Source organism: Diabrotica undecimpunctata, chromosome 1, assembly GCF_040954645.1.
Source record: "Diabrotica undecimpunctata isolate CICGRU chromosome 1, icDiaUnde3, whole genome shotgun sequence".
Taxonomy (NCBI): Eukaryota; Metazoa; Arthropoda; class Insecta; order Coleoptera; family Chrysomelidae; genus Diabrotica; species Diabrotica undecimpunctata.
The window spans coordinates 154,407,664-154,417,322 of NC_092803.1; the positions used below are offsets into that span (position 1 = coordinate 154,407,664).

At 32.0% G+C, this 9,659-nt stretch overlaps 1 protein-coding gene and 1 long non-coding RNA gene across 2 annotated transcripts; both read left to right on the plus strand.

The window, feature by feature from the left end:
* The first annotated feature begins 1,510 nt into the window (after window positions 1–1,510).
* Window positions 1,511–6,718, plus strand: LOC140440956 (uncharacterized). Its single transcript, XR_011950957.1, has 2 exons — window positions 1,511–1,657; window positions 6,457–6,718. It is a non-coding gene; the product is annotated as an uncharacterized lncRNA (long non-coding RNA).
* Window positions 6,719–8,828: 2,110 nt separating this feature from the next.
* Window positions 8,829–9,659, plus strand: LOC140435983 (uncharacterized). The gene has a single exon (XM_072524696.1). It carries the CDS (start codon window positions 8,829–8,831, stop codon window positions 9,657–9,659), a length of 831 nt encoding a protein of 276 aa, XP_072380797.1.

Below are 9,659 nucleotides of genomic sequence, written 5' to 3' on the forward strand. Positions count from 1 at the left end.
TCCGTCTGGCAAAATTGTATCAAACGGTCACCACGTTTATTTCTAGTTCCTAGACCATATTCCCCCACATATCCATCCACTCTTCCCTGGCCAACTTTGGCATTGAAGTCGCCCATTACTATTGTAGTGTGATATTTCTTCATTGATTATAAGACTTGTTCCAAATCATGGTAAAATAGTTCGGTATCGTCGTCATCTTTATCTGCCGTAGGAGCATAAACTTAAATAAAATTTACTATACCTTTTTTAGACTTAAGTTGTATTGATAAGATCCTATCAGAATAAGGAGTAAAACTTCTCACAGAGTGATTGACCTTTTTTGCAACTAAGATACCAACACCATAGCGATGATTGACCTCGTTGTTACCTGAATAATACATGGTTCCATTATTTGTAATTGGCTAGCCTGAACCTGGCCACTGTACGTCAGTTATACCTACAACATCAATTTGGAGATTTTCCATTTCAAGCAGTATGTTCGCTAATTTACAACTTGCGTCTAGACTTCTGATATTCCAGGTTGCTATTTTCAATGTCTTAAGTGCACAGGGATTTCTCTGGTTTACGACATGGGAGGCCCTATGATCTACAGTTATTTTTCTTCTGCCGGATCTTGGATTCCGTGCTCCATAATCGGTAAGTTTGTTTACACTACTTGTCATTTGCCATTCATGACTTTACTAGGGGTACTCTATAAGTCTTTAATGCAGTGGGTCCCCGTTTCCTTCTTCATCCTTACGCCGTTGATCTATTTTTCGATTCATCCGCCTATAGGACCAGTTTCCCAACCTTTGGACAAAAGAGTGCCCTTTCACTTATTAAGTCATCCGCCCGCAGCCGTTGGTCATAAGTGGGGGATTGCTTATACCGGCAGTCATTTGGTGAATTACCCGTTGGTCCCTCCTACCCACCGGTGAAGCGGGTCGGGCATTCCCCTATCCGCCACCTGGGGACACGCTCTCTAGAGGTTATGGGTTCCCCCGAGAGTAAATAAATTATACAATGTTCATTTAAGCATATTTCTCCCTAAAAAAATTAATTTATTTTTGGATTCATGGATTTCGATGGGATTTATTATTTTTTAAAATAATAAATTTAAGATCATTTTTAAGAAAATTATTAATGGTTTCGTACTGACATGTTATACCTATTTCAAAACTTTTTTTTATTTATAAAAACCAGGCTTTAACCGAATAAGGTAATTTCTCGAAATAAAGAAAAGAAAGTACTTCAACCTTCCTTCTGGAACCTAACTCTGATTTTTCCATCTTAACGCATTAACAGATGCTACGCTCAGTAACTTCAACCCCAGTGCTATACAGAATATTATTATAACATGGTTTTAAGGGTTAGAGGCATTGACCGATAAGCCTTTAAACAAATCTCGAAAATGAAAAAAGGTAATGAAAACACAGGAATATTAATAAAAATATCGCTTCATTATGATAATTCCATAAGCAATTATTTAAATCATGCTCGGGTAAACACTGTACTTGTTTAATTACTTTTATCATTTTGTAGAATTATTTTATATAAATACACATTTTATTATTTTTCAGCAATACTCGACGTTTCTTAACAGTAGTATTTAAAATGAAGTTGGTTGTTTTATGTACGATTTTGTGTTTTTTCATTACTTTAGGATTTGGACAGCTTGGTATGTACTGCTGATTTATGTAATTTTATTAAATGTGTACGCTTTAATTCAAAAATATTTTACTGTTCAATTATTTTTTAAATAGTAATTTTAAGAATATAAATAATTGAAGAATATAACTATTATATTAATATCAAACCACGATTGATGATAGCGTAATAATGAAGTCCACATGTGAAAATTTAAGTTCATTTTCCTTTTTTATTAAAATTTCTTTAAAAAAAAGTAAGTGATCTGTGCATTTCATCTCAAATTAGAATTCAATCTACAGTTTATACTCTAAGAATGTTAATAGTTGTTTAAATTTTGGACTATACTCATGAAAGGGTCAGTAACGATATAAAAAAGAAACCCTTTGAATATGAGATATGTCGTAAGTATTTATATCAAACACATGAAATAAAATATACCACTAGAAAAATAATCTTCAAAGGCATTCTTAACATATTATGGCGTAAATAGTATAGGTAAAAATTTAGAGATAAGAATGAAAACAAACAATAAGTAGTTAATACAACCAGAGCAAGAAGGGAAAGATTACAATATTTAGAAGAAAGAAATTAACTACATTATTTTTATTGTAAAATATAGGAAGCAATTCTGACTAAAAGCTTGGTATGTACTACTGATTTATGTAATTTTATTAAATTTGTACACTTTAATTAAAAAATATTTTACCGTTCAATTAGATAGCAGGGGAACAATATTTAATAGATCTTAACCGAGCTAGTAGCAGTAGCAGAACGAATGGGGTTACATATGAATCAAAATAAAACCAAATTCATGGCGACTAACAGAAACACAAGAGCTGGAAATGTTGACGCAGATTTAATCATCAATGACCAAAACTTCGAAGCAGTCAAAGAGTTCATATATCTAGGGACATCGGTGAACCCCAATAATAACACATCTGAGGAAATAAAAAGGCGAACAATAATTGCAAACAGGTGTTATCATGATCTATCAAAGTACTTAGCTAACAAACATCTGTCTCAAAAAACTCGTATAAGGCTGTATAGAACACTGATAGTTTCCGTTCTCACATATCAGAGGCGGATCAGATAACTTCATTATTTTTAATGTAAAATATAGGAAGCAATTTTGACTAAAACGAAATAAACTAAATTTACCATCTTGTTTTTTAAAGCCACTAATTCAAGTAGCAGTTAAGTTTAATTTTCGATAACGGTTCGCATATATACGATATTACACTTTTGTATATAATTAAAAAGATAATACAGACTAACCATTATTAATTCTTCTAAAATTATGTGGTTTTCCCAGTAACAATACTGGGCTAATAGATTTTTAATATTGCATTTAATTAATAGTCTACAATCCCATCGGAGATTTTTAATGGGTCATTTGACCCAGAATAAATCAGATATCAAACATTACTACAATAATATGTAATAACAACTTTTAAAACTATGCTGTTAATTCTTATCGGTACATGTGTCACAGGTAAGATAAACTTACCACTAAAGGGGTAAATTTTTTTGGCCAAACATTTTTACACGTCATTTATAAACTTAGGTAGGTAACACAAAAATAATGACCTACGACCTAATGCCGTACAAAAATATTGGTACCAGGAGCAAGAAAAATTTGGTATTTTATCACGTAAAATAAATGCATTACTTTAAAAATTCCAGCGTTCACCGTCAAAGCGCAGCGCCCAGACTAGAGCCAGGTATCGGACCATGGATTTGGACCATAGTATTTTTTCGATTCTCGTCCCTAGTACTCTACGATCGACACTACGAGGTGCGGAGCACCGAGCCTCGCTGCGACCAAATAAATGCATTTTATTTTAAATTCTGACACTGTTTTAGTTTGACACTGTTTTTGACACTCGTCCGGCTAGGCAAGCGATAATTGTTTTGAGTAGTATCATATGGTCCTCTGTAACAAAAGCAATTATGTTTACTCCAGTCGATTTTTTGGACTTAATTAGTTATTAACAAATTAAGGTCAAAAAACGGAAAATTTTTGTTTTTTTCGTCTATCAGCAAAAAGTGAAGCATTTTAAAAAAATTTTAGAAGAAAAGAAACTTATAAGTCATATAAAAACTTTAAAAATGGCTTTTTCTAAATGTTTATATCCTTTTGGTTTTTTATTAATGTTAATAACTTTTTTGAAAATAAACTTTACAGAACTGTACGTTACAGAGTTTCATACTACTCATAACAATAATTGTCGTTTACCTGGCCGAACGAGTGTCATGAAAAAATGCTTATTTCTCTGGGCTATCAGTGCTATGATCTAGGTGAGGATACCATGCGATGGTCTCCGTAATAAACGCACAATAAAAGGCACAACCCTTAATTTGATCCTCCATGCATTGTGTACCGATAAGAATTGGCGACATAGTTTCTAAAGTTGTTCTTACATAACGTAGTGTGGATTTTATATGTGATTCATGCTGATATGTGCTTATAGTCTAAAACCAATTACTTGTGTTTGGAAACCGATAAGGTGTTTGTGCTATTTATATTTTTATTTTTCAGAAAAACTCTTGACAATATTACATTTTGTATGAATATTTTTATACAAAATCGCATGGGTTTTATTATTTTTTTTACTAAATAAATATACTTCTGGTTAAGGAAACTAAGGTACCTGTTTATTGAATTATTAACATTTCATCGGTGTGAATATCTAATATTTATAGGAAACGTGAGAAAACAAATAAAGGTTTAGAAACGTAAAAAAAAAAATAATGACAAAAAATACCCAAGATATTGTATCTTATTATGGCGTGAATAACAGTATTTTTATTTGTCCGTAAAAAATGACAGTTAAGTCCTGCACAAGTCCTTATTATCTACACAATAATAATACGGTTGTGTATGGTAGTGAAAACATGATGTAAAAATGTGGTCTATTTGACCAAAATTAAAAATTATTCACATATTAAAAAAACGCTAAACCCGGTTTAAAACAAAATATTGGCTTTTACTGAGTAGTAACTTAAAATTTTGACCGCCTTGTTTATGTGGTAATATTGTGCCCCTGTACTTGCGTATGTTAATGTTCGGATGGATATTACGTTGCGGAATTTAATTATATTTTTCTATTTTTTAAGAGTATTTTATTCATTTTTTGGCTTTGTTTTATATTTCTGCATTTATAATTCTTTTTTAGATTACTACTCTCAGGTAGTATAATATCGTTACTCTTTCGGGATTAGTATTTTTACAAGGTAATATTTATCCTTGAGTATTGTATTTATTTGCGATTATAGACCACAATTAATTGTAAGAAAAATTATATTTTCCGTTTGTTTTGACGTTTCGGTCTCCAATCCGAAAATAGTTTAAAAACAATTTTATTATAAAACAAGGAGTAATTTTAACCTGTAGTTTCTACAGTTGTACCGGGTTTCTCATTATATTTTGACCCCCACTTATTTTCCTTAATTTCTGGAATACAAAAAAAATGTTTAAATAAAAGTTGTATTATTTTATCTGTACCGACCAACAATGTAGCAACAGACCAAATTTTGTATACAGGGAGTCCCCAATAAAATGCATCTTCAATATTTCAAATGGGACATAACATTAGTTTTGTTCTATAATGGCATATGATACTACAAAAGGGTAACCATCGGTGGCTATGCAACTGCCATTTCAAAATGAAACAATTATTAATTTATTATAAACTGTCAGTCCTCCTACCGAAATGGGTTATACTGCAGATGAAAAAGTAGATATGTTCTCAATTTATAAAAATAGTATAAAGTATAATAGTAAAAAATAATAAAAACAAAGCAAGCGGCAAGAAGAGAATATAGGCTGATTTATCCAGATTGACAGACTCATTCTGCAAATACATTTTTATGTAATTATCGTCATGTCATAAATGAAAAAATGTTTGAACGGAAGAAACGTACTATCGTAGGAAATGATGATGAAGATCTCAATACTTTGCTTTACTTTGAAGATAAAAATTAAATACTTAAATAATAGATTAAATCCATAATAACATTTTTATTTTAAAAAATTCCGAAACTAGTCTAAACAATGCTACTAATGCATAAGAAAAAAGCCATGCGACGATACATAGAGTTTTAAAAAAGCACAACTATAAGCCGTACAAAATATTACCGGTACAAGAACTTACCGATGTTCATAAGAGAAAGCGTTTACAGTTCTGTCAAGATATGCTTACAAATTTGAACAATAATCCTAATTATTTTTATAACATTTTATGGACAGATGAATCAAATTTTTCAACTTCAGGCATTTTTAATAGAAGAAATAGGTACTCGTGGGAATAGAAAAATAATAGAAACAGAAAAAGTGCGGAATATTTCAAAACAAAATAGTTGGACCATTGTTTTATGATTTTAAATTAACTGGGGAATCATAAGAAGTGGATAAGTTATTAAATCAAAATTATACACACAATCAATTAAATAGTATGATTTGGCTTTGAACAAGATGGAGCACCGCCACATAATTTAGCCGTTCAAGAACATTTAAATAATCGATTTAATGTGTGGATCGGCAATAAGGAAGAAAAATGCAGGGATATGTTAGAAGAAGTATGCATAACTTTTAAATTCGATACAGAAAAAGTAAACCTGAATATCAGTGAAGAGAATTCAAAATACTTGAATGAAACAAAATGTCAACGAGTTAAAACTTAGGTACACTTATATTGGAATAGAAGTAAATGAACGTAATGTAAAGTTCCTAAATTAATGTTTTGATACCTTTTACATAAATTGATTTTTGTACAAAAATACTACTGATACTACTTTGTAAATATAATATTTGTCATCTGATTTTAGTCCCGAAATGTCCTGCAAATTCTCACCAAGGATGCCGTCCTTGCTGTCCCACTCCAACTTGTAGATATAGAAATCCGACATGTCCCCCTAACAGAGTCTGCACATTAGATTGTAAATTTGCATGTTTATGTGATAAAGGTTTCATCTACGACGACATAGGATTTGTTGGTGGATGCGTACGTATCAAGGATTGTCCTCCAATTAAGTAATAAGTAGGTATTTAGTCCAATGTAGAATATATGAATAAAGTAAATCATTCTTGTTTTATCGTTTTAATTCTTTTATTGTAACAAATAAGTTGGAAAAATGGCACAAATAAATGAAAATTGGAAAATAAAGTGCTACATATTAAACGTACAGCTGGTTCCTAAAAAAACTGATACGACTCTTAGTAAGATTTGATTATATTGAGCAGTGTATTTGATTGTTCTGACACTATATTATTTTTATACGATGAGTAACTGCCTAAGTAATATGTATAACGTACATTGGCTACATGCTGAGGCATATGAACTGCTTTGTCAGTTCTTATTTCTAATGAAACTTGTTTTTTGAATCTGTTACTGGTGCTTGGTTTGCCTATGGTTCTTCTTCCAAATTTATTGCAAAACCTTGTCATTTTTTTATTAATTTGTTTTAAGTTCATTTGGAAAACCTTTTTTCCCTTTTGAAGCTGTTTCATTTGCATACATAGATCATATTTTTCAGAAAATAGCGTTGTAATGCAACGAAATTAAAACAGTTATTAAAATAAACTTCACAATTTTTTATTGCTCTTGCTGCGAGGTGTTGTTTAATTACATCTTTTACTTTTTCAGTGCATATTTGATATTTTAAAATATATTTTGACCGATCAGCACGTACCCATACCAACTCCTTTTTATGAGTTTAATAGGCATAAATTGACATAAACTACTCCGTCTCTTGAACCTTATCATCGATGTTCGTTTATTGATTGTTGCCCGCTGCAACCATCTAAATCTGTCACGCGACATACATGAAGAAATAAACTGATCCCTGAGAGCAAAATTAGAAGTCCAGCAATCTTTATAACTGGGGAAATTTTTCACACCCATCAAAAGGTTTATTCCCAAAAAATACTTTATTTCTTCAACTATTGTGGGAGTGTTGTTTTTGTTATTTTTTTTTGACTACGTATAAATTCGTTTAAAAAAAGTGTATTCAACAGATTCGCACTAAACAAATGAAAAAAGAAACCAAGAGGAGTCTCTTAAGTGTTTTGGTTTAACGATTTCTGAGAAAGGCCGTAGTTGAGGGAGGATTATTTGGGTCTTTGGTCCATTTTAACTCATCAAGAATAATAACTGATGTCTTGTCTTCTCCATCACAGTCACTGTCATGCACACCGTCTTTATTGTCTTAAATATTATTTTGTAAATTTTAAACACCTGGCTCTAAAGCCATGTCAATATCTTTATCGTCGTTCTCATCAGAATCGGATACGTCAAATCCCTCCCAAATTTTACTCACATCAAGACGTCTTCTCATTTTGAAATTCTGTAACAAAACATTGCTCTTACTTACTAATCGGAGTAGTGGCACCTATTGGAACCACCAATCAAAATATCGAAATTCAATTAATTATTGTTCTGAAGCTATTTTCTTGTGGCATTTTAAATTAATTACTATTTAAATGGGAATAAGCCACAATTAAAGGTTAAAATACGTTTATTGACGTTTCAATTTCCACTTTGGAAATTGTTCTCAAAATACATACATTAGTAAATTAAACAAATTTTGTTTTTTGTTACTTAGTGCAAAATTCTTCTAATAATTTAATTTTATCTGACTCATCTATATTGACAATTCAGACATACATTATACATTTTAAAGTAGACGGCTCTAAAATGATATTGCCAATATTGTTGAGTTGCGTTCCTGGGACGACTTTACTTAGGGGAGGATGGGGCATCATGGACCATGGGGGTAATGTAAACCACATCGGTTATTTTGTTTAAAATTGGCAACACTGCATCTAGTAACTACTACAAATATGCGTAGACATCTTATCTACTTTTAGTATGAGTGTAAATGCACGGGGAGTACGTTTAGACGTGTTATAATTAAAAACACGTGTTTCGTCGCTGCTGATCTAAGGAATGTACTACTTTTGACTAAAGATTTCTCGGTAAGTAGACATGATTATTTTAACTTTTTGATACTGTGGTGTTGCTTGTAAAATGTGCTTTTAATAATTAAGATTTGCTTTTGATACGTTGTGAACTGGTACGTTAATTTCCATATTTTGAATATGTTATACGCATGGGGCAACGTGGACTAGGAGTGGTTCACATTGCCCCATTATATTTTCTTGACACTTTTTTAATTATATGCTTCTTTTGCAGTTAGAAATGATACGAAATTATGTGAGGAAAATTGAGCAACAATCCTGGTCTCTTGTTGCCTTGAAGAATGCTATCCGGACAGTTAAAGCTGGGGAAATGGGCTATTTAAAAGCTAGTAAAGTTTATGGTATCCCGAAAGCAACGTTAATTCGCAGATGCAAAAAAAAAGTAACAAGAATTTCTCCTGACGAAAAGGGTCTAGGTTTCTACAAAACGGTTTTTACCAAGGAACAGGAAGAAGAATTGTATAATTATATCTTAGATATGGTGAAGCGTTTATACGGAATTACTTTGCTTGATCTTCGTCACCTAGCTTTCCAGTTAGCCAAAAAAAATAACATAGACCATCCATATAATAAAACAAACAAACTTGCAGGTTTAGATTGGGCGTACGGATTTCGAAAACGGCACCCAGGGCTTTCATTACGTAAACCCGAATCAACATCTGCTGCAAGAGCTGAAGCTTTTAATCGTTACAATGTAAAACAATTTTTTGATCTGTATAAAGCTACTTTGGATTCTAAACATGTCAATCCAACGCGTGTTTTTAACTGTGACGAAACAGGTCTAGGTACAGTCCCCAAATGTAATAGTAAAATCTTGGCGCATAAAGGACGGAAACAAGTTGGACGGCTTACTTCTGCTGATAGAAGTGGAATAACAACAGCCGTTATTTGCATGTCATCATCAGGAATCTTTATACCGCCGATGTTAATCTTTGCAAGAAAGAGAATGAAAGTTGAACTCCAAGCTGGTGCGCCTCCAGGTTCAATATTCGCCTGTAGCGATAGTGGCTGGATGGTTTCAACATTTTCTTCAACAAACGAAACCAAGTGA

Excerpts from the sequence above, each read along its gene's own strand:
- LOC140435983 (XM_072524696.1), top strand. The coding sequence starts at position 8,829 with ATGATACGAAATTATGTGAGGAAAATTGAGCAACAATCCTGGTCTCTT.